This window comes from Rousettus aegyptiacus, unplaced genomic scaffold, assembly GCF_014176215.1.
Source record: "Rousettus aegyptiacus isolate mRouAeg1 unplaced genomic scaffold, mRouAeg1.p scaffold_m13_p_11, whole genome shotgun sequence".
Taxonomy (NCBI): Eukaryota; Metazoa; Chordata; class Mammalia; order Chiroptera; family Pteropodidae; genus Rousettus; species Rousettus aegyptiacus.
Genome location: NW_023416286.1, coordinates 33928461 through 33954675, shown reverse-complemented (window position 1 = coordinate 33954675; position 26215 = coordinate 33928461). Strand labels below are relative to the sequence as shown.

The window sequence follows — 26215 nt, the reverse complement described above, 5'->3', positions numbered from 1 at the left end:
AGTTGGTAAACGAATGTTTGTTGAGCCATATAAAAACAATGGAACACAGAGAGGAATTTTAACAGACTTTTCTAGACTCCTCCCTGTCTGTCACACCTAGTTCATAGTATAGGATAGTTATCTATAGTGATAGCTCCCTTCCTAGAGCAGGTCCTTGATCTAAATACTTTTGTGCAGTGAGGGGGAAGGTGAAAGGTTCTTCCTCAGTATCCTTTTGGCATCTTCTGTCTGTGCCTGCACCTGTCACCTGAGGCCCCGTCACCATCTGCATCCAGATTTGAATCATCTGTATTCACAACCCTTGCCATTAGGTAGGAAAACACCTTTCTTTTTTCTTTTTTTTTAAATTTTATTTTATGCTATGTCTTTTTTATGCACCATTTTTGGCAAGTCAGGATGGGGGTATTGGGTTTTTAATACTCATTTTCATTAATTTATTCTAAATGTTCATGTGAAGTGTTCTGAATTAGAGTCAGTTTGGACATTATTTTGTAGTAAACAATAGCGCATCAGGTATAGGTTCCCTATACCTTACCCCTAGAACAAAAGGATGAAAGCCAGATAAAATATTTCCTTCAAGAGTGGCCAAGAGTGGCCAGACACTCCATAGGTGAGGGTCAGAGAACAAGAATCTCTCCTTTTAGACAATTGAGAGAGACAGCCGGCCCTCTGCCTCCCAAAAGGAGAAATAAAAACAAAAAACAAAACCAAATATTTGTTCCTTTGGGATAAGATGGAAGGAATGTTGGATTCTCACCCTAACCTTGTGGAATGTAAATATGTCTTTCTAGATAAACCTAGGTCCTGGCTTTTAGAACCTAGAGATGATTCCTAGGTCTAAACTTCATCCCTTTTGAAATATAAATATCTAAAAAATAGCACTCCAGTAATCGTGGCACCTTGGAGTCTTAAGGGACCTAGGCCAGCTGTCACCATTTGGCCCTCTCAGGAAGGCAGGATATGTTTAATTATCCTTTCACATCAGAGCAATTAACTGGACAAATATACAGATCTAACTGTCCTAGTACTTTCAAGCATTTCCTCTTTGTATGTCATACATATTTCTGTGTCTTGGGAGACTAGAGCTTTTTGAGGGGCTCTGAAAAAACCAGGGAAGTTTTATTTTCCTCTGGGGCCTGTCGGAGGGCATCAACTCTGGCATTTGAAGTAAATCTGTAATATTTCTCCATTTGATATTCGATGGAGAATTAAAAACATACATTTAACAATGTTATAAATGCAGTTACTATTTAAAACCCAGAGATGATGAATAAGATGAATATAGTTTATAATAAAATAGCAAGATTGCATATATCATAATTGTCAGCTGTATCAAAGTCACTGAAAGTAAAGCCCTTTTTCTTTTCTGAATTGACAGATCATGACAATAATCACAAATTGTATCACTGTTTGTGGATTATTCTTTCAAATAATAGTATGACTTATGTCAAAGATATTGTTTTCTTCACAATTAATTTTGTATATAATCTTATCCCATTCCACTCTGGTTATAATAAAGCAACTGAGTCATAGTCTAAGTTTTTGTTTTCTTATAAACAGTATAAATAGAAATTTCCAAACTGTAATTTTACATATGAGGGTCACTGATTTAGATTAAGAACGGATCGTTAAAGTCTGTTGGGTATATGATTGTCCTAATGGGTGAGAGCCTGGATGTATAGATTGAGTTGAAGAGGAGGGCAGGGATGAAATGAAAAGTTAAGCCTGGGGGGGGAGGGGAATAACCATAATAGCAAATAACACTTATTGTGCACTATAATATAAATTTAGAATATATAGAAATATCTATTATATAGTATTTTGATACATCCTAAAATATATCAAACTATCGAATATAAACTCTAGTCCAAGTGCACTTCATGCAGAATCTCATTTTCTATTCATTTTACATTGAGGCCGTAACTCCCAATGGACTTGAATTTGGAGTTATGGCTCAAGAGGAGGTAATAAAGGTTAAGTGAGGTCATAAGGGTGGGGATGACAGATTCCATAGATGCTCAAGCAAAAATGAAGCTTATGTGCCATCCTTAGCTAAAAAGAAGTCTGGTAGGACTGGTGTCCTTAAAAGAAGAGGAAGAGATGAGATCTCTCTCTCCCTTCCTCTTTTCTCTCTTTCCACTCTCCTCCTCTCTCCAGGCATAGAAAAAGGCTGTGTGAAGACACAGCATGAAGACATCGTTTGTAAACCAGGAAGAGAGGTCTCCATAGAAACCAACCTCGATGGTGTGTTGATCTTGGACTTAAAGTCTCCAGAACTGTGAGAAAATAAATTTCTGTTGTTGACAGCTTACCCTCACCCCACTCCCAGTCTTGCTTTTTGTATTGCAGCCCTAGTGGACTAATAAAGCTTTAATAATGTAATAGCATTAATAATTCCATTTTACAAATGGAAAGAGGCCAGGAAAGGTATTGTAACTTGCCCAAGGTGAAAAAGCAGATGGCAGTATAATTTTCAGCAGACAGGCTGGGTATAAAACAGGTCAAAATAAGTTAGAGAAGATTTGGAATGTGCCGAAAGCAAGAATATTCAAAACATATAGTTTAACATCATAGCAAGATTGCTTATAAATAATTATATTGCTGGATTAGAAATCCAGACAGAGAGAAGTGATCTTGTAGGAAACATCGAGTGGCTCAGAAGAGGCAAAAATGAGTTTTTAATCTATTCTTTGAGGCTAGATAGTCAATTTTGGAAGTCAATTTGGGAAGAATTTTCTAGCTTGACCTAGGAAAACAAATAAGGGAGTAGCTAGAAGATAAAGCCTAATGTCTGTATCAAGACAAAATGAGGAAAAAGACAGCTTCCTATTATTGTACTTAGAATGGAGTCCAAATCTCTTAACATGAGTTTTATTTGTAGCATAATCTTAGAATTTATTATAGAAACCAGGACATTTTTGAAAGTAAAAGGAAATACTATCACAATTTTCCCAGTACAACCTGGTGAGACTAGAACAATTCTGGGAAACATGGGTATAGCTTTGCAACAAGGTCCGATATAATCTGATCAGTCTCACGTCATTTCCCCCTTCACTTATATTAAGTTTCTTTTAGCTCTGTGAACACAACCACATGCAAGCTCATTCTCGTTCAGAGACTTGACATATACTCTTATTCTGCCTTGTTCAACTCTTCTCTCTTTGCCTGATTGACTAATAATCTTTTGTAGTGGTCGCTGTTGGTCAGTCACTCAGTAACCTTTCTCCTTTCTTTCTTCCTAACTGCACTTTGATTTTGTCCAGCCCTCCCTCACACAACCTCTACAACTCAGGAACTATCACCACATCCATAGACCAGGGCAGAACACAGACTGAATGTCAGCCAGCGCATGGCAGTCCACTGTCTGGGCGATAGCTTAAAAGAGAGTATACTTGCTTGGAGCTACATATGGCAAAAAAATACTCCTAACTAGTGTTCCAAACAAAATAAAAATTTGCTTCTCCTCATTTGAAAGAAGTGAAGAGGGAAATGGTCAAGGGTTGGGGTAGTGCTATAGGTATCAAATGCTCAGGATCCATATTGCTGTGTTATTGTCAATGTGTGGCTGTAGATGTTCAGCCATCATATTCACATTCAAGCAGCAGGAAGGAAGAAGAGACACAGAAAGACATACCTCCTTTCTGTAGGGCAATCTCTCAGAAATTACACAAATCACTTCCATTTATATGACATTGCTAAAACCTAGTCACGTGGTAATAAGGCTATCTCTCAGAAATTACACAAATCACTTCCATTTATATGACATTGCTAAAACCTAGGCATGTGGCAATACCCAGTTATAAAGAAAGCTAAGAAATGTAATCTTTACTCCAGGTGGCTATGTGCTTTGCTGAAAATTGAGGACAATGAATGTTAGTGGCCAGCTAACAGCCTTTCTGCCAACGTGGCTCAATTAGACTGAAGGTGAGTCTCTAAGTTTATTTCTCTTTCCCTCTCATGCTGGAAGTGATTAAGAATACAAGTAATCCTAGATATAACAACCATCTTTAAGTGAGAGAGAAATTTCTATTTTGTTTGAGACATATTTTTTAATTAAATTTATTGGGGTGACATTGATAAAATTACATAGGTTTCAAACATACAAACCTATAATACGTCATTTGTGTATTGTGTTGTATGTTCGCCATCTAGTCAAGTCTCCTTCTGTCACCTTTTTCTACCCCTCCTCCCCTTTGAGACATCTTAGAACCATAAAAAATCCCAGACTTAAAAGGAAACTGATACTGTGGACAGCAGAGCAGAAAGAAGAACCCAGGCTCCTGAGACATGGTTGAGCCACCCTCCAAGAAGCATGCTTTACTTCTTCATGACCTGGAGAGAAGAGACTTCCAGCCATTTTGGTTCGCAGTCTCTTTCTTGTCCCTGAAACATCTTAATGGAATTTCCTCTAGGCCGCCCTAGCCACCCAGTCTCTGTTTGAATCGCTCTTAGCAACCTCTTTTCCTTCACAGTACTTACTACTATTTTGGATCATGTGTTACTTGTTTAAAGTCTATCTCCTCCCCTAGGCTGTAAACCGTGAGCTTTATGACTGGATCTGTTTTGTTTGTTATTGTATATCTAGTAAATGAAATGAAAGTAAAAGGGAATACTATCACAATGCTTGACACACAGGAGGCTGGTAGCTATCATGAAAATGACATTGACTGATAAACCAACTCATTCAGAGATCTTTTCTCCTAAAGCTAGAGCTAGAGTCCCATGAAGTAATGGGGATGGATAGCTTGGAGAATCACCCTCTCCTGTACTATTTAGGCTTTTGTCGTATACTATTTTTTACTTCAGCTACATTCAACATCTGTTTTATAGCTTTGGCATGACCTCAAATTTGCATATCAGGCCACTTATAGCTATAGCTTGGTCTGAAAGAGTGATGGCAGAGCTGAGGGCACATATGACAGGCACAGCTGCAGCTTCCGTGGTTATGCTGTGGCTTCCCCTCAGGCATTGCAGGACTGCTGGGTGATAAACAAGACCACAGTACTTCTAACAGTCTCTTCTGTCACATTGCAATGCTGAAGCAATGTCTTCCCAACACCTGAGTCCTTGACTTCTGATCCGCAGACAGCAATCCTGCTCACATCCAGCTTTTACGAAATCAAATTTCCTCCTGAGGGCACGTTTCTAAAGGAGTTTTTTTTTTTTCTACTCTTCCATTCACCATTTGCACCCTCGCTACCATTCTGTCATTTTTTTTTTTTTTTTACTTCACGTAATAGAAAATAACTTAAATAATTAACAATAGGTTTATATCTATAGATAATCTCTAAAGTTTTTACATAACATTCTGAAATGTATTTTTAAGGTCTTTCTGTCTCATTCTCACACTGCTTCTTCATATCATCTATTATATTATTTTTAATTAATATTTACCTCCATGCTCTTTTCTTTCTAAATGTGATTATTATATAAAAGCTTTGGGAAAATATAACTATGACATTGATAGCATGTGAAATCTTTACTTTCGAAATATTTGTTTAGATAAAACTGTTTGCATTTTAGTAATGATGATACTAACAGCTTTCCTTTATTGAGTGTCCACACTATTCCAGGTGTTAGGATAGGTAGTTTCTATAATACAAGCAGCAAAATGCATTTAATCAGTGGGAAAATATCTGTACTAAAGGCTGCTCTGTGTTCTAATGAATGAGTAATTGGAATGATTCATTAACAGGAAATTATTCGAACTTGAAATTTTAAAAATAATTATTATTTGCATTTAGATAGTACTTATATGATTATAGAATAACAAATTTATACACAGTTTGAAAAGAAATTTTAAAAACTTGATAAAGACCACAGAATTGAGAGTTAGAAATCCATTTTTTTATTTGTATGAGCATTTTTTTAGATTTGTAATTATATTTTTATTAAAAAAAGTTTTGAGATTTTGTCCACCCACTTCATATAATCATCGAAATTTTGTTTTAAAACAGAAATAAATGTAGGCATTTAACATCAACCCTCTCACCCCCAATCTCCATATATTCTCCTGGTTCTCTTTCTCAGCATCTTATGGCTATGACACACGACCTCCCTCCTCTTTACAATTTATAGGTTCACTTCTGTTGCTGTTTAGTCAATCCTGACTGCAGTAAACAAGATTATCAACAGCATCAATACCCCTATGCTCTGGAGTTCAGCATACTTAATCAAAGATACCTAACTGAGATCTGGGAGCTCAGCTATGAGAGCTTTGTTCCTTTAGCATTCTTAGTGATTTCTGAATAGCCACATGTTACCTAAATTGTAATATATGTTTTCTCCCCATTCTTGTCCCCACTGTAGACAGGACTGCGAATCTGCCGTAGTCACTACATGTAAGTTCAGTCTGATTATCCAACATAGTACCTTGGAGTCTTGCCCTGAAAACCCACTGATATCTTATAGCTTTGCATCGACACGCCTTGCTTAATTACCATTTATCTGCCTATCTGAGTACTGTCACTGTTACAAGTGCCCTAGCACAGGGTTCTTCTCTTATGATGAGAAAATCAAGCCCGATGAGTACATGTAATACATCAAGGTTATGTGGCAAAACAAAACAAAACAAAACAAAACAAAAACAAACAAAAAAAATTAGAGCAAAGATTTATCAAGAATTATTCTGTGAGAATTAATGTAAATGGTATATTGCAGATGTCCATCATCAACATGTTTTATTCTAGCAATTCTCTCCCCATTTAAATAACTTTTAAAAGATGTTACACACATGAAAAATAATTCTTACCTTAAAAACATTGATTCTAGACTATGCAGAAGAATAAGTTCTCTCTACGCTGCTGAACCAAAGGGAAGTGCAGGTGTCATGTATCCGAAAGCTCAGTGAAGACAGAAAGAGAAGAAATGTAGTTTGCAGACTGACTAAAGTTTTGTTTTTTCATTATTTTTGTTTGAGAAAAGATGGAAGACATGATCTATTCACTGCTTTCTTCTAGGGATTTTTTTGTGTCAAGAATCACTTGGTGTTAAGAATCATTTGGGATCTTTCCCAGGAAAGTTTTTACAAGAATTAACAACTGCTGAACATGGTAATTTATAGTGAACAGTGCCTTATGCAAAGGAGTAATGTAAATGTAGGAAGACACCTGAAGGGTCCATGTATAACTCAGATCCCAGATGCTGACTGCTGCCTGACTCACAACTGTCCTCAGAGCATTCTTGGGGCACTGGGTCTCGCCAGTCTTTATGGTAAAATCAGTGTACATGGCAAGATCATTTTCTTGGCATCTGTTACAGATCTTATGCCAAGTCACAAGTCCTTTGCTTCTCCACCTGCTCCTAGGATATCATGCACTTGTGACTGATTCCCACGATATGACACATGATTAAACCACAGGAGCAGAATCTGTGCTTCAAAAATTTCAGGCAATGTCCATTATATTCAAATTACTTGAGCAGTACTTTATACTTCTTTCCTATATAAGGATTAAGAAACTAAAATCTAATAAAATTCTCTTGAAATATATATATATTTTTTTATTTAGGACAGGCCTCAAAGTTAAGATATAAAGAATTCAGATATTTCCTTATTCTTTTTGTTGTTGTTGTTGCATATAAGTTTTTAACTTTTTAAGTAGTCCCATTAGTTAAAAAAAAAAAATCTCAGAAAAAAATAGCAATTTTAGGTATTACTCAGGTTTTTAACCTTCTCTATCATATATTGATTTTAAATTCTTTTCACCTTTACATATATAAATAAGAAGCATGAAAGTGGCAATAGGTCCACACACAGAATATACTTGACTGTCATAATGGACTTTGCCTGATTTGTTTTCCTTGCAGGGAGGTCACAGGAGCTGATGTAGCCACTGAGTGGCTCAGTGATAATCAAGTGGTGAAAGCGCCTCCTAACCAGTGCTGTGGATGTGTGTGGAAGGAGAAGACTGCGAAAATCAATACTGAGGAGGTAACTCAAGGTTGAGAACCTACAGAAATGTGTCCACATGAGTTAACATGACAAGCAGGGCTTGAGGCTGGTGCTGGGAACAGAGGGGAGAAGGCAAGGAATCTGAAGGCCAGGCAGAATAAATGCAAGGTGTAAGCTGGGAAAACGAAAAACATGCGAGCAGTTAGCACCCTGAACTAAAGACTGAATTCATTAATAGGATTTAGGATTAGAATAAAACAAAGAAACTCTTCCTCTCCCTATAGAATAGAATGGAGCTAAGTTTCTCTAGGTTTTGGTAGAAATCCTTAAGGATATTCAATATGAAAATTAGTGAAATAGGAGATAGTCCTGGTGTCAGGGGTCCCTAAGACCACCTCAGGTCTGTTGGTTTGCTAGGACTCATAGGATTCAGTATATAGTCATACACTCAGTTTATTACAGTGAAAGGATTATAAGACAATTGGCAAAGGGAAAATATGCATAGGGAGCAGCCTAGAGGAAAGCAGCCCACATTTCCAAGACTCGTCTCCCAGTAGTCACTCAGTGTGTGCTTAATTCCCCCAGAATGGATTGCTGACAACACGTGTTGTCAACCAAGGATGCATAAGAAACTCATTGCCCAGGGACTTTACCTGGAAGTGGTCATTTAGACACCCTCTATCAAAATTCTAGACTCCCAGAAGGAAAGTGGGTATTTAGCAGAAACCAGTTTCTACAAATAGTTTAGGCATAGTAAGTCACTTTTATTGTTTGGGGATTACATCAGTGCAGGGAACTGCTTCCCAGATGCCAGCCAAGTGTCAATCTTGCAAGCAGGTACTTTTAAGCATAGAGGTCTCAGGCCTGTTATGTTAACTATTCTACACAGTTATCATAACAACTTTCCCCTTTTATTTTCATTCTGGATATTTTGGCTTTGTTTGCCAATGGGTATCTAGAAACGTTCATATAATAAAGAGAGCTCAGATGAGTAAAAGAAAGTAATAAACCTCACCAGGCATGGTCTGAATTTCTGGATCCCATTCATTCTAGAGCTGTTGTTGGTCTGAATCTCTGCGTTTCAACAGTGAGTTTCTGGGGGAGTCAGAAGAGGCCAAGAAGAGAGAAAAGATGATTAGGTTCTTCAACTAAGAGAATGCCACAGGTTTCATTAGCTCCTCTCACTTTCCTAAAAGGGTAGTTGTCTAGATCATATAAACAGAGAAGCTGCATATTAATTACCTAAACTATCCAAAGAATCCTAATAATTTCTGAATCTCTTTGGGGAATATAGAAGGGCTTCTTTTTTATTTTACTTGAGAGGGTGAGGTGTAGATCGTCAGAAACCAAAGGTGTCTGGTATAATTTCTCATGCTCCTCTCAAAGATGCTCAATGAACTAATCTGCCATGTGCATGTGAACACATGAGCCAACTTGTCATGCAGGCTAACAGTCAGGTGCATACAGGTGGCAAAGACAGTGGACTGGAAGCTGTGAATGAAATTATAGGGAATCCATAGATGTATCTGCTCCTTCACTTCATTTGCACTGCCATGACCTTGATTTACACCTTGATTCTCTCATCTGAACTACTGCAATAATCTCTCACCTGGTCTACCAGTTGGCAGTCTTATCCTTCCCTAAGAAATTACCTACCTACCTGGAGTCCACATGGTCTTTATACTCAACTGATCTAAAATCCTCTACATTGCTTTCGTCTCCTGAATAATGTTTAAACTTATTATCCTGGCATCAAGCGTTCTATAATTTGCCTGTGGCCTACAGATCCAATTTAGCTTTGTGCTTTATACCAATTTACACTTAAAATGCTTGTTACTTTTGTATGACATATATTTTTCCCATGGAAATGTCTTCAGAAATATCACGGCCTATGGATTAAGGGTATCACAATTCAATTAGAATTTTTTAAAGCATCTACTATGTGCAAGGTTCTGTCTTAGACACTAAATAAGATAGAAAAATGTATGACCCTCTAAAATGGACAGTATAATTTATAGTCTTCATGAAAAATATTTTCAGTTGGAGTCCTCAGTGTGTCAAACCTATAACATATTCCATTGCAGCAACTTCCTTAGGTAGGTTGGTGCTTCATAGACACTTCAGATATCCCTAACGAGAATATATTTGATTACAATGCTCATCTCTTTGGGTTCATCTCCTTTTTCTACCATTTAACTATCTATGTGCACACAGCTTTATTTAAAGTATTTCCTCATTAAATAATTTACTCCTCTTTCTTCTTCTTAGCTGACTGTTACAGAGGAATATATATGCAGATAAAGTGACAAAGCACTCCAAAGCCTTCTCTCACTACTGCCATTAGCTTCTGAGTAGAAACTAACAGAGTAGAAGAAATTTAATGAGAAAGTGCTAAACTTTAATTTGAGGTCTATAACATTACTTCAGATAATGCAGTTTTGGTATTTGACAAGCTAGAATTTGGATCGAAAGCACTAAGAGTGAAAGAATACTTTATAAGGCTAAAGACTACCATTCATAATGAAAACAACAGTTACTTCACACATTTTATAAAGCAGAAACTATAAAGATGAGAGGAGAAACAAACAAAAATATATTCATTTGGAGAATTTAACACATCTTTCTCAATCCAACAAAATCAAGATAATGAAAAATTAAAGATATAAAAGATGTAACATAATCAATAAGGTAGATCTTGTTCACATATGTCAAATTCCATATACCATTAATAGAAAATATATCACCTTTTCAAGTGCACATTAAATATTCACAAAAGTGACATTTTAGGCTACAGAGATCTCAATAATTCAAAGAACAGAAATAATGCAAACAGCATTCGATGCCTACCTGAAATAAAAACAGACATTAATTTAAAACAGTCAAAAGGCAATAGGTCCTTCTTCCTGGAAATTTAACATGCACACACACGCACACACACACACACACACACACACTTACAGTACTTTTCAATAGAGGAGAAATAGAAAATGTAAACAATATATCAGAAAATTTTAGATGCAGATAAAGCAGTTATCATAACAATAAAAATGAAAATATAGCAATTCAATGTCTAATTCCTAAAGCCAGTAAATCAAGGAAAAGTGGAATAAAAAAAATACTTGATAATATTTTTAAAAAATAATGAATAAGAAAACAAAGAGTAGTAGAATCAGGAAATATAGAAGTTCTTCGGAAAAAATAAACAAGGAAAAAGTACTAATTAAAATAATCAAGACGAAAGGGAGAAAACAAATACATGTGATTAGAGTTAATAATTAATAACCATCAAAATAGAAAAATAGTATTCCATGGGAATTTCTACCCTATTTTTAAAGCTCAGGTAATCTAAATGCTACTTAAAACATCCCAGTATATAGAAAAAAACAGTAAGACTTACAAATTAATTTTCTAATTTGAGTGCGAAATTATGACCAAAAAGAAAAAAACAATTTCACTTATGAATATTTATGACAAAAAGAACAATTAGCAATGAAAGCCCAAGAGCATATTAAAAATTAATTTATCATGACCAAGTGGAGTTTATTCCGAGAAGGCACAATGGTTCAATATAAGGAAATCAATTCATTTAATCCATCATATTAACAGAGTGTCTTAGTCCCTTTGGACTGCTATAATAAACTACTGTAGTCTAGGTTAAGTCAACTCATAAATAGTGGACATTTATTTCTCACTCCTCTGGAGCCTCAGAAATCCAAGATCAAGGTGCTGGTGGATTCAGTGTCTAGTGAAAGCTGGCCTCCCAGGTCATAAACAGGCAGTTTCTCACTGTGTCCTAACACAAAGGAGGGTCAAGAGAGTTCTCCCAGGTTTCTTTTATAAGGGTGCTCATTCCATTCATGGGGGCTCCTTCCTCATGACCTGATCTTCTCCCAAAGTGCCCATCTCTTAATACCACCACCCTGGGAGTTAGGATTCAATGTATGAATTCAGTCTATAGCATAGAGCTAGGGAGAAAAATTATATAATCACCTTCAAAGATATAGAAAATGTATTTGAAAATAATTCAACACTCATTCATGTTAAAAAAAATCCTGTCAATAGAATGGATATTTCCTTATTATCAATATGAAATACAGATATAAGTATACGTACACACACACACACACACACACACACACACACACAGACGCACACACAGCTCAAAGCCAGCATCTTATTTAGTAGAGAAATAAAAAGAATTTTCCTGTTAAATTCAGAAACAAGTAAAGGAGGCCAGTTATCTCCACTATTATTGAGCATTATGTTAGAAATGTTGACTACTGCAATGGACAAAAGAAAAGAATGAGAAATATAAGAACTAGAAAGGAAAAGGTCCAATGGTCTCTAATGTACATTTTACGATTAAATATATAGAAAATACAAATCAACAATTAGAGAAGTACAACAGAATTAGAGAGTTCTCTACTTTGCTCCTTTTGCGGATTTACGTTTTTGGCACTCTCAGCCACTCAAGTTCAAGTCATGGTATTATAACAATATTAACTTTATTTGTGCTTTCACAATTTACTTTCCTCATATTTGCAGACCCCAGCCCTATCTAAGCAGTTGCGAAACCATATAGATTTTATTTCCGAAATGTCCCTATTGGTCTTCCTTTTCTTCTGTCCCATTGCCCTCATCCTGTTACTTACGCTCTACATATAATTTATAAATGTCTGCCAGTTTCTTGATGCCACTCTTGCTTTATGTGTGATTTCCTTTGATATAAAGTCCCAACTTTTTGGCCTGGTTTTCTATAGTAGGGCCTTAATTTACCTTTCTAGCCTTATTTCTGTCTAATCCTTTATATGTACACTGTTTAGCTGGGCCAGACTATTGGGTATCTCTCAGACATATCTGTACTGTATCTTTTGAAATATTCTTCCTGGACATCAACATGTTACAATGAGTATCCTTTCTCTAAGTCATCCTCTAATGAGAATACCTAAGACATACTATTTAGGCATTGTGTTAAATATTTTACTGACATTACTTTGCTCCTATATCACCACAGTTGTGAATTTTTCCTCCTTTGAAGTCCAGAGCACTCTGTAACTTCCTTGGTATTTATATTTCGCATTTCAGATTTGTGTTTTTATTTTATTGACTCCACTAGATTATAAGCTTCATGAGGGTATAAAGTGATTCATACCCATCTCTTATCATTTGCAACAAATAGACTTTCAATAATGGTTGCTCTATTGAATAAACTGTGGTTTCCTGGGAGATAAAAATTAAGGTTTTAAACCCAATTAAGGAGCTCTCCATTTGTCATTACTTGGCTCTATTCCAATTTAGCACAGCTATTCCCTTATTAGTGCTGTACTCTTGAAGCTTGAACGGAAACACAGTAGGCACTCAGTAATAATCATAACTGTATGGCTGTAAGAAATTAATTGAATGATAATGAATAATACAAAGAAGCGAGGGCTCAGCAATGGACAACATAAGCCAGAATCGGTGAGACCATCATTTCTGTTTTGCACCTATCTTGTTCTAGGCCAGATAATCTCAGCTTTTGGTTTTTAGATGCAAATTATAAAAAATTGAGATTACTGGACTCTGAATCCTATTTTTTTTAAAAAAAAATTACAAAAATCTCTAGCTATGAAAGGAAGTAAGTGTTAGACAGTATATTTAAAGACAGACTGGCACAGTCTGAACCCTAGAGCCCCTCAGGGCCATTATGTATTCATGGCTTGCTAATTTTCTTATCCATTGTGCTGTATAGCAATTTTATAGCCATCATCTCCTTTGAGCCCAAGAACCCACTGGAGTCATCCTGTTACAGGAAATACCATGTAAAACGCTTATATTAGAGTTGATAACATCAATCCTTATAGTCTAAAACAGCTTTAGCTGCTGTTGGAAGGCAAAACATTAATAGGAAATGGACTAACATTAGCAGTGTAAGGTGGTCTGCTTTTAGGTATGCGGATGGCCTCTTTTCCTATTTTCAACCTCCAAAAAAGCTTAAATTCTAACACTGACCAATCTGACAAGGGGGAAAGCGTTTTGCAAAGTGCTGCTACCGAATACGAAACGTCGGGACACGCTCCAAACTATCTTGCTTTGCTTCTGATTTTAAGTACAATTTAATGAAACAGAAGCAAGCACAAACCCACAGACCCCAAGCACATGACGTAAAGACCGAGAAAGGACGGTGGGCGAGTCCACGGGCCCGAGCACAGGAAGCAAGAACGCCGGCGGGCCATCCGTGGAGAAACCCCGCCCCTCCCCTGTACGTCGCTGATTGGTGGGGAGAGGAGGGGCGGGCCCACGCGCGGCTCAGCGTCGGCCTTTCGGCGCGGTCCCGTCGTCTGGTGGGTGTGTCCCGGGAGGCGGCTGCGCGCGCGCTCGGAGGACCGGAAAGAAGGCGGGGCGGCGGCGGCGCGCGCCCCCGTAACGCGCGCAGCGCAGGCGGCGCGGATCGCAGGGAACCGGTCCGTGGCCGGAACAGGGTCCCGGTTGTGAGTGTGGCACAGGGCTCGGAGGACACGGCCGCGATGAACACGGTGCTGTCGCGGGCGAACTCGCTGTTCGCCTTTTCGTTGAGCGTGATGGCGGCGCTCACCTTCGGCTGCTTCATCACCACCGCCTTCAAAGACAGGAGCGTCCCAGTGCGGCTGCACGTCTCGAGGATCATGCTGTGAGTGTGGCCGAGGCCTGGCCGGCGGTGCAGGGCACGTGGAGCGCGCTGGGCCGAGGTGGGGGCGGACGGCGGGCCGCCGCGGGTCTCTTGTCCTGGGCGACCTCCTGCCGCCGGGGCAGACGTCTGGGTGAACCGCGTGGACTTTCCCGGCTTCCCCTCGAACTCCTACACCTGCGCTGCAAATTCCCGGGCTCGCTCTTAAATTTTAATTTTGAGTGTTCCTCAGGTCAGTGCCTCTGCTTCCTTCCTGTTCCTCACTTCCCTCTGCCCACGCCCGGCCAATGAGGGAGCAACACAACAGCACGCCCGCGCCGCCGCCCCGCCGCCCCGGGACCCCGCGTTCGCGCCCCGGGCCGCGCGGCACCCCCAGCCGCCGCCTTCCAGGCCCAGGTGCCGCGGGTTTTCTCAGCCGCTCTGCTGGGCCGTTGAGAACCAGAATTTGCCCTGTTTGACATTTTCTTACAGTTTCTGTCTTTCCCCTTTCACTAGGCAGCAAATACTTGGAGCTGCTTTGAAGTTGGCAGAGCGGTTAGGATGTACTGAGAGAATTCCGCCTCTTAGCTCTCCAATACGGCGTGGTGTTTATTTTTTAAGAGCCAACCGCTTGAATAAATCTGCAAACAGGCCAAAAATAGAATTTCAGAATGACATTGTCATTTCATTGTTGTCTACTTATTTTTTCTTGATAATTTTTATTCCCTAGCACTTTTTTTTTTGATACGTTGCATTTTTTTCTGGTTCTTCTTTATTTCATCTTCCAACAAGTTGTGTCTTTCTCCAACCTTAGTTTTCTTTATTGTCAGAATCTCAACAAGACGATCACCTAATAGCTACCGCCCCTCAGACCCCTCTTCCCCTTTTTTTGCTGTGTCGATGTTACACACACTTTTAGATTAAAAATCAGATCCAGAGTGGAACCGAGCACTGCCCCTATCGACTCTGTGACGGTTTAGCAGAGCTAGGACATGTAAACACCAAAGAGCTGTTAGCTTTTGTCAATTTTAAGTTTCTTACCATTGTGGGCCTTAATTTACTTTTGTCTAAAATAGAAGTACTAGGTAACTTCTAGGTTTTTTTGTGAGGATTGTTTGAGATAATTGTGAAAAATATGTAGTGAACCTGACACATACATACTAAGCACTCAGTAAATAGCAGTTATCATTTTATCTTCGTTTTCTGCACCACCTTGTAGGCATTTGTAACTTTCTTCTACCTGTCTTCCTAAATAGCTTGACATCAAGTATTTAGTTTTTAATCTCCCCATAGGTTTCGTTAGCAATTCTTTTGAGGTATATGAAAGTAGCTAAAGACCTACTTTTATATTAAATTAGCATGTTTATCCTATTTTCTTACAGGTTTTTCTGATTTCTACTTGTTTTTGTGTGGGATTGCTGTTTCACCTGTGCAAACAACTAGATCCTGTCTTTCACTTCACCTAAGGAATTATATAAATTTTGTATGCTGTTATGTTTGCAGTATGATAAAAATTTTATCTTTACTTTTAGAAAAAATGTAGAAGACTTCACTGGACCTAGAGAAAGGAGTGATCTGGGATTCATTACATTTGATATAACTGCAGATATCCTTTAAGAAATTATTTCATTGCTTTTTCTGTACATGTTTATTGATTTTGTGGACAGAATGACTATCAGTCAAACTTTGGAAATTTCTAGACCTTTGTTTTCATTAGTAAAATAGTGTTAATACCTCCTCGTTCATACCTGGAGAAAACTTATAGATTCAGGAGTTACTGTGTGACATACTCTAAATTCTTCACAGAAACATTAAGTAGATTGAAAGCTTCAAGATAGTTTGAATTTATATTTCGGAAAAAAAGAACCTTTGGATTAAAGAAGGAGGAATGTCAGCCAGTGCTCAGCCTACCTTGATAAGAGTATTTTATATACAGTCCCTAAAAATATATTCATATTTTATGATAGCTAACAGAAACATGTTAAAACAGTGAATTGCATGTGTTACGGTTTGAAAGTCTTTAAAATGATTATTAGTAAGCTATATTAGCATTTTTCCATTATAGTTCTTTTAATAAGTACTTCTATAATATGAGAAATATTAACAGTTAAGGTAATTACTTTAAAATGAGGATAATTTAAATACTTTATCTTGAGTTTCCACCTTTTGATGACTCATCATTTTGGCCAGTTTGATCTTTTAGGGTTTTAGATTAATATGTTGGCAGCACTGTTCTCTGCCACTTCTAGCCAGATATGTCTTTTTTAAAACCCAAGATTAACAATGATTATGGAGATTGAACTGTCTGAACTTAGGTAAAGTAACTAAGCAGTCGAAGCAGATCATGTATCTGCGGAGTTTACCTGATTCTCTTTACTACCATGGAATTTTAATGTGATTTCTTTAGAAATAACTTAATTGCATTTAGAATAGACTAGGAATTAGTTCTGTAGGCACTTTTTTTAGGAAACAGTCCACCATCAGAAAAGTCCTATGCTAAACTTTGTCCAAATTTATGTCCATTATCATTAAAAAAAAACTAGTAAGAGGTAGTTTGGATCTAATGTGAAAGTAATAACTTTGTGTATCTGGACAATTATAGTGAAATTTTCTCGTGTCTCAATTACTGTATTTATATATGCTCAGTCTTATAATTTGTAGTTTAGTTAGATTATCTTAATGTTGCTGCTAAAACTTGATATTGTACTTGTTCTTATAAAGCACCATCCTAGACTTCTCCATTCTAAAGTAGTGATTCTTAGTGGATACACATCTAAAGGGGGAATATTTTGAACATGTTACTATTAGTATGTAAACACATAATAAAATGACTTAACCATTTACATATAATGCTTAATAAAATCTAAACATTAACTCAGGTAATTTCTCAGTGACACTAGTCTTATAATTAATCCTGGTAATTTATTTTTCACTCTAGTAAACTTAATGAAACCAGATGAGTACTTCATTAATTGAGATATTTTGATCTGTATTGGTGTATGTCCAAAACAACATTTTATAATACCTGGTTTAATGCAGAACATATTTCACATTTGCATATCATGACATTTAAATTGTGAGTATTGGTTACGCTTTAGAACTACTGTGGCATCATGTGCTTGAATTATTAAATGCTGTTTCTTTTAGACTTAATGAGTTGATGTTATAGATAACCGAATTTTTTATTTCTTTGTTCTTATTAAAGTATCTCAGCTAGGAGTACTTAGAGGATCAGGGAACAGTACTGATAACCTTACTGATATTTTTTTTACTTAGGAATGAGCTGTATTTTACAATGTATTTATCTTCTATATATTTTTATTAAACTAGTGGCTCTGTATGTTTCTGGGCTACCTCTCTTTTACTTTTTTAGTATAACTATTGCTGTAAATAATTAAGAAAAAGATCTGTTTAAAGTATGCTGCTTTGTGATTTATATATTCCTTAATTTGTTTACATCTAGAGAATATATTTGATTGGAATGTTAAGCAGTTGTTTCTTTATTTATCAGCAGAATATTCAACAAAAAATAATGTAAGTATATATGGAAGTATTTAGTAGATACATAAAACCTATTCTTTATGAAAAAATAGAAATTTTTTGTATTCAAATTATCTAACCTGAGTAGTAGTAAAAGTCACAAGCCTATGGAGAGGTGACTCTACTAAAAATCATTATCTCCTTTGATAGCCTCTGTCTTTTTTTTCCGTCTCTGTGGTATTGTCTCCTGGATGAGTGCATACAAGATAATTTATAGATATATGAGAAAAACAAGAGCGACTATTTCTCCTCTTATGGATCTATGAAGAGTTGCAGTCAGTTTGTTTAGCTTTTTACTTGATGTTAGGACAGAGTGGCAGCATCTAGGTTCTTTACATGCCATACTGGAAACCACAAGTCTATATGTGTATTTCTCAATTTAAAATAAAAAGAGAAAGAAGTTAAACTTCACTAATACTTGCTATATGGATTGACATTAATACTCTGTCTCTAAGTCAGTGGTCACATGCTTCCTAAAACATGCAGATACTCTAAAAGAAGAGGAGGAATTCTTGGATAGGGGATTGACCATGCTATATGTATACATTTATTTATCCATTCACATTCAGCATTTTGCAAAGTTTTGCAGTATAGACATAATTAAATGGGTTATATTTTCTAGTTTTAAATAAACTAATCCTCACAAGATGGAAAAATGGCTTAAAAAAATTACTGCAAAGAAATTGCCAGTTGAAGATAATGCCAGTGATCAAGCACATGTAAGCAGTAGGAAAGTGGCAGAGCCAATATGTCTGATTCTCTTTTGAGCTGCTCAACCACATTAAAGGATTGAAAGAAAAGAGAGAACCTAGTTAGATCTGATAAAAAATTGGCTGAGAAAATTCAGTCTTAGTCAAGAAGACTGAAATGCACATTTACATCCACTATCGATACTATCGAATGATAATAATGTGTATTATGTACATATTTTTATGGTTTTTATTTAACATAATTTGTTATCAAAAACCGTTGGAGACCACTTCCAATGATAACATCAGAAAGGATGTTATTGAACTTGAGTGTACCGGGAGATGGGGTGGTAGCATTGCTGCCCAGGTGTAGTACTCTTTAAGCTAGAATATTCTCTCTCCACAGCTATAATTAGAGAGAGACAGCAAAACATTTGAATCAACAGAATTTGTGAGCTGTGCTTATAGTTTTAGTTAGATATATAATCAAAAGCTGTGAAGATAACTAATTTTTGAATCATCTCTGAGATCATTTAAAAAATCTACCCAAATATTTATGTGTGTGCGTGTGTATATATATGTATCTGTATATATACTATGTGTGTGTTTGTTTATGTATACTGTGTCTACACATGAGCTGTTTTGATAGTCAATAATATTAAGTCATACATATGGAATTAATCTACTGAAAAATATTTTGTTTTGGAATTGTATGGGATTTACCAATTTTAGTAGTCTTTTTAACCATAAATTAGAGTTTAGTAGAAGTTTTATAATTAGCTATTAAGCTATTAGATTAAAATTATTAAAACACAGTTTGTGATAAAAATTTTTTAATACAGTCTGATTTAGAGCTTTTGTTGAAAATAAAGGATTGAGATTTATATAACGTATTGCTAACACAAATCTCGTAAGTGCTGAAAGTATAAAGTAAATGATTCTGATAAGTGAATTAAAATACAAAGGTAAATTCTGTGGAATAAAATACTTCTCTGTTTTTACCTGAGTTACCCTTTGTTTGCTATCAGCATAGACTGGAGGAGATTTGTGGTTAGAAATGAATCTATTTTATTTTAACTATATTCGTTTTCAAGGGAGACAGATTAATCAACTTTTTCTGTTGATTGTTTTTTTAGTTCACTGGAATTTTTAGCACTTCAATTCATTGTACAGTACATTTATTTTGAACATATCTTTTCTGCTAGATATTTTGTTCGGCCCTGGAATATTGGGTTGAATAAGGTTTGTGCCCTGCCCTTGAGAATCAACAAAGCATTAACAAACAATTAGAAAAGCTATTGTGAGGATAAGCTGTAAACACTTATATTCTTCTACAGATCACAACAAATCATCCAAATAAACATTTGTTACCTTCTTGGTGACAGACATATCTAAATTATATTCATAATTCTGATTTATGCCGGTATGACTAGTAAGTAATATAATCTGAAAGAATAAATATACATTTAAAGTCATTTTACTTTGACATGTCTTTGATTTGGTGTTCCTCTGTCATGATGTTTGTTTAATGTTAGAAGCAGACTTTATGGTGATAATGTGAACCCTCTTTTAGAAATAACTATTCCATATTTCTTTTTAGTTAGTGCGGTCACCACATACTGAGCAATTGGCCCCACAAGCTCATGGATGATGGCTTACTCAGAACATAGTCCTTGGGATTTAGTAGTGATCACAAATGTGTTTTCTCTCAATTTAATGCCCCAGATTTCCCAGACAGTTTATTTGTGATATGTCAAAATAGTGGCTTAAAACAATTGTCTGACTTCTAGAATTTTGCCACAATAAAACAACGATGTGCCTATGTTTTATTTTAATGTAAACAAAATCTTTAAAAGTCTTCATTTCTTTAGTGATTCCTTAGTAAGTTAAAAATCTTGGAGACACATAAATTGTCATGACATAATCTAGCAGCAGTGATCTGTATTAATAGCATGATGTTAATGATTTAATAGCTTCTAATTATAAAACTTCTAATAAGCTCTGTGATTAAAAAGATTAAGTACTTTAATTGGTACAACAACTCCTTGGTTCCATACAGGGTCCATACTGAGTTGGAGGGTCTCAGAAATCTTCTGGAAAAAGTAATTGAAAAGAATACTTCCTTCGTAGGGATTCTAGTCTTTTTTTGTTTCTCCAAAGATCTCACTCTAGAGAATCTTTAGGTCTAAAACCTTGTATTAAGCTTTAAGGACCCTAAATAATACAGTGCCTTAGCACAAGGATGATTTCCTTTAGGGAAGTATATTTCTTTTGTCCAAGAAAAGTTTGACCCCTTCTTATATCTATCCACTTTTATTTTGTATGTTTTGCGATTTTAGGAATCCCCTCAAAGTTGGGTTCATTGGTATAAATTAAACCATTTGCTAACCAGTACTTTTTAATGTAAAGTGACAAAGGTGCTTTTTCTGATGATTTAATCTAACTAATTTTCATTTTAATGTAGGCTCTGAATCAAGTTGTCCTTTGGGACAAGATTGTTTTAAGAGGTGATAATCCGAAGCTGCTGTTGAAAGATATGAAAACAAAATATTTTTTCTTTGACGACGGAAATGGTCTCAAGTGAGCAATTCTTTGTCATTATTTACATTTAATGAAATGTGAAGGGGTGAAAAAGATGAACTTTTATTTTAAAAAGAGGTTGAAAAGGAAAGTTGAGAGAGAAGCAAAGTATACATTTCTCAATGGGATAGAAATACTGCTATACAAACTGGGATCTAAGCTAAATGCTCAGTTCTCGCAGTATATGAAATATAATAGCCGAACTCTTAAAGCATTTACTCAAGTACGTAGGGAGTCCAAGGCTCACCTATGTGGGAATAGGACTGTGATGGTCACAGGGCTGCTTTTGGGGTGGAGGAGGAACTTGCCAGGGGGAACCTTCATGAGGAAATAGTGCATTGGCCTAGTTGATGCTAAGGTTTCTAGTTTTGTTTCTCTTAACTTCTCTGAACCTCAGTTTCCTTTTAACATAAAATGAAGGGATAGGAATAATTAATCTTTTGGGTCATAGTTAGCTCTTCCGCTCTGTGAATAAACAATGGGACTGGTTTTGGGCGTGAGCTGTTTTAACCAAACCCCTGGTTATGCAGATTAATAATTTCCAATCATGAGAAAGTTTGATTTGTTAAGATTTGTCCATCTAGATAATGATAGAATTAGAGTTCACATCATTGTCTTCTGATTTCCAGCTCAAATCTCTTTATTTTCTCTGTTTTACCCATTTAAGCTTTTGGTTGAAAGCTCTAGTAACTATCAGCGAGTTTGGTAGGTCATTGTAGATAGTGTTGGTGTTTTCCAGCATTGTTTATTTGTTTGTTTATTTATTTTAAAAGGCTTGAGAAAATTTATGATGTAGATTAGGATTCCAATTAGGAATAGCCAATTAAAAAAGTATCCGACACCCCATTGCTTTAATTAAAATGTTTTTGTTGAACCACAAATGTTTCTGCTGACATCTGTTTATTGTATCTTTTTTATAGGGGAAACAGGAATGTCACTTTAACCCTATCTTGGAACGTTGTACCAAATGCTGGAATTCTACCTCTTGTGACAGGATCAGGACATGTATCTGTTCCATTTCCAGATACATATGAAATTACGAAGAGTTATTAAATTATTCTGAATTTGAAACAACATATTTTTATACTTAATGAATCATATCTCATTTATCTCTTCATTTGCATTTTCATTTGTTTTTGGTTGTTAACTTAATTTTTTTTGTTTGTTTGTTTGTTTTTTTTGGTATAAGACCTAACATCAAAAGGCATATTTGAAGGTTAATGTGCTACTTAAACTTAATTTTACAATCAAAACAAACAAGGCCACCAGAGTGGAGTATTTTATAAGAATAAAAAAAATACATAATAAGGATTTGTAAAAGATTTGTATTTCCATTGTTCTTAATGGAATGTAAGTGAGCATGAAGGGCATCTAACATTTTAGGTGCCAGCGGAGTTAGAAAAACTATTGTATGCCTTGCGTTCATGCAAGTCACAGTGGATGTGATTTTGAAGTAGACATTCTCTTTTATCTTTTAGGGTATGTCTGATTATTGGCAACATTAACAATTATTTGTGAGAAGTCTGGTTTACAAAATAGCCAAACATGATGGAATTTTATTCCATTTGTCTTAGGACTATCCATATTGCTTGTTTTTCTTACAGGTGACTAGCAACTTTCTCCACTTAAAGACTAAATACCTCTTTATATGCTGTAAATCATTCTAACTCATTTTAAAGTCTCATAAGTCAACCAAATGTGTGTCTTTCAGTGCTTTCTCTAAAAATGTTCCTTCGTATTATATCTTTCTGTGCATTTTTATCATTGCCATTGAAAGTTGAAAAGTTTGCATGGTTTCCCCTCTGAGTTAAATTTGTTATAGTGAGCATGCTTAGTTGCCACTGAGTGGTAATTATTTAAAATTTTCTGTAAGTCCAGTTTAATAATTATTGGGCTAATATATTTGTTGATATGTGTTTCCATTTATAAGCATTCTCATGTATTTTACTGTAAGTTATCTACAATAATCTAATGAGGTAAGTAATGCATATGTTAACTCTTTGCAGATGAAGAAACCAAAACCTAGAAGTTCAGTGAATTGCTCGAAGGTTATATAGCAAGGAAGGGAGTTAAATCTTGAACTCAGATCCGATTCTCTAAGCTTATCCTTTCTCCTGTACCTCAGATTACAGACTAATCAAAATTCACATATAATTTTCATCACTTTTTTTTTGTTATCCTGGACACCCTTTCTACCACTCCTAGAAGAGGTTTTCCATCCTGTATGGAAGTGACTAATTCTCAGATGCCAATACCTTTATAGAGGTAGTATTGCACTTCATTCTCTGCATAAATTAGTTTACTTTTTAAGAGTATAAGAATCCAAATGTATGTAAAAATAATTTAGAGATTTAGGTAGATGGTAATAAATGGTTGACTATATGGTCATATTTAACATCTTTTTCTAGAGAGGGCAAATAAACATCCTCAAAGGAAGCAACTACAAATGATTTACCCTTAAAAGCAGTAACTGTGAAAGGGCTAATGTTTCTAAGAATAGTTTAAATTAGTAGCTAACGTTTGTTAGATTTATCTCATATAAAACACATCACTATTTAATTATGTTAGTTTTAATACCTGTTGTGTATAGGGTCATGTGTTCATGGAAAAGGTCAGAGGTATAGCGCCATGAAGACTAGACTGGGTTTGGCTCCCAGCTTTTTCATTAAACTTTTCAGGGTCTCGGTTTCTTTATCTGTAAAATGTTAGAGTGGGACTAGTCAATTTAAATAGTGGTTCTTTTACACCACACAAGTCTATAAAATTTGTTGTATCTGTTCAGCAGAGAGATTGAACAGAAAAGCACCTTAGTAATATGAAAAGAAAGGTGATTGAAAGACTAATAATTTATATTGATCTGACTCTTTCTGTTAGGCTTTACACCCAGAAAATTTCTTCATGTGGTTTGTACAAGTAGACTTGGAAACTTAAAATATTTAGTATCAAAGCTTAAAAATTGGGTATGTTTTCATTAAGGAAGGCATGCACAATAAGCCTGCAGTTTGAACTGGACTCGCTTCTGGTTTAATACTTCATTTTACCTCTGTGATGAGAGGATGTTCAAGTTTGGATATGAATGTTGAAATTTACTTGAGTTGCAGTTTATTTGACAAGCCCACCCACTTTTTTTTGGAGTTTGGCGAGGACAAGGTTTCTACTAGGTATAACTAGCACAATGAATCAATAGTTTTTTGCTCTTAACTAAGGAAAACTGCTCAGGACAAGAATACTCCCACGTGGAATAAGAAACCTCTGTCTCAGGAACTCATTTTTGGGCGTGCATGACTTTGCTAATTTTCCATGATTCTGCATTAAAAAAGAAAAAGGACTTATGTTCAGTTTGATAACTGTATCATCTACCTTAGCGTCAGTGTTTTAAGTCTTATAAAGTCTCCGCAAAGGCCCAAGGGTTCATAAAATCCTTAGTATCATTGAGCCCAGAGGTGATAAATTGCAAGATGCTTATCTAAAGTAAAAATGATTAGAAAGGTGTGAATTTTAATGTGTAATGCTCACATAACCCCCTTTCTTTAGCAGTTTAACCTAAAGTAGCAGTAACTTTTTTTATTCCCCAGTTGACTACATTTGGTTTCTCTGCTGAAAGGAAAATAACGGAAAACTTCCGAAATTCCTTGGGGTGTAATACAAAAGTGGGTTATTTTGAATTTCCTTTATTGAAATTATTTTATCATTCTCTAGTGGGTCTGGCCAGCCTAGTAATAGCACCAAGAGATGGGGTTTAGATTATAATGAACTTTTTTCCACTATTCTGTTTAAAGCTTAGTCTAAAGTTTGGGGCCTTTGGGGTATAGGTTAATGGAAGTATTTTATAATTTCTTGAATTGACATGAGAGAGGCTTTTTGAGTGGGGGGAACCATAAGCTGTGAATTCTGGTAGCAAATGAACACCCATTTCAGAAGCTTTCCTTGCTTTTAGCAGAGAGCCTGTGTATATTTTATGTGACTGCCAGTGGTTTAAAGAGATCTGTTTCAAAAAGTTGTTGCATATTTTGATGCAATTTGGGAAACTGTTTACTTCACAAAAACAGATTAATAAGAAAAAAGTTCATGAAAATATTGAAGATATGTTTGAGGATTTTCTTAATTGCAATAAATAGCATTTTTTCTAACAAATGACTTTTCTTTACCAGTAAAAATGCATTTTAAAAGATTCTCAGATCTGTGCTTTTTATGTGAAGCTGCTGAATTAAAAAAGGGATGAAACCCAGTCTAGTAAGCTTAAGTTTTTTTCTTTTTTTCTGTTTTCTTTTTCTTTTCTTGCTTGCTCCCTTTTTTTTTTTTTTTTTGTATTTTGTGTGTGTGTGTGTGTGTGTGTGTGTGTATGGAGTGAGTGGGGGGAGGTTAATTACATCTAAAATCTCTCTCTAGAGGCTGTATGCTCCTATACTACTAGACTGTAAGCTCGTTGAGAGCAGTCTTGTTGGACCTATCTTTGTATCTTCCCCAGCGCCTAGCATAGTGCCTTGCACACCTAATAGGCGCCCAATAAATATTGATGATGAGTGAAGTTATTGTCTTTCTAATGTGACCAAACCATGGGGACAGTTACCACTCTCTTCCTTTGTAAATGCTGCCACTTTTTTTTTCTTGAGCTCCTGGTGACGTTAGATCTGACTCTCTTTTCTTTTCGAGCCCGATTGTCCTGCACAGTTCAGGCAAATGCTGCTCTTGTTCTTTTTGATATGAGCTGTATTCTTCCAGTCCCAGGCTTTTGACAAGAGAGCCAAGGGATAGTAACTGGTTAGGAAGAAAGATTTACTTTAAAATAACACCAAAAAAACACAACATAGACCCGAGTTTAAAAAATCTCAGGCATGTAAAAAACTCAAGATGGCTGTTTAGCTCATGAAGGAATGGGTCAGAATATAC

The 26215-nt window shown here is 36.0% G+C and overlaps 2 protein-coding genes across 3 annotated transcripts in view; one reads left to right on the top strand and one right to left on the bottom strand.

The window, feature by feature from the left end:
* The window catches only part of ASB5 (ankyrin repeat and SOCS box containing 5), a 77021-nt gene extending 68058 nt beyond the window's left edge, over positions 1-8963 (bottom strand). The window contains exon 1 of one of the 2 annotated variants that reach the window (XM_016166034.2): positions 8907-8963. Coding sequence is in view for 1 of the 2 variants with exons in the window: in XM_016166036.2 (XP_016021522.2) it covers positions 8907-8939 (33 nt within the window). In the remaining variant the exon portion in view is untranslated. The remainder of the gene's footprint in view (positions 1-8906) is intronic. The other variant, XM_016166036.2, reaches the window with a different exon arrangement.
* A 5313-nt stretch (positions 8964-14276) lies between these two features.
* SPCS3 (signal peptidase complex subunit 3) lies at positions 14277-25853 on the top strand. The gene is made up of 5 exons (XM_016166032.2): positions 14277-14540; positions 16049-16122; positions 17974-18050; positions 21210-21325; positions 22246-25853. The coding sequence occupies exons 1-5, from the start codon at positions 14398-14400 to the stop codon at positions 22376-22378; spliced, it is 543 nt and encodes a 180-aa protein (XP_016021518.1). The 5' UTR covers positions 14277-14397; the 3' UTR covers positions 22379-25853.
* The last annotated feature ends 362 nt before the right edge of the window (positions 25854-26215 follow it).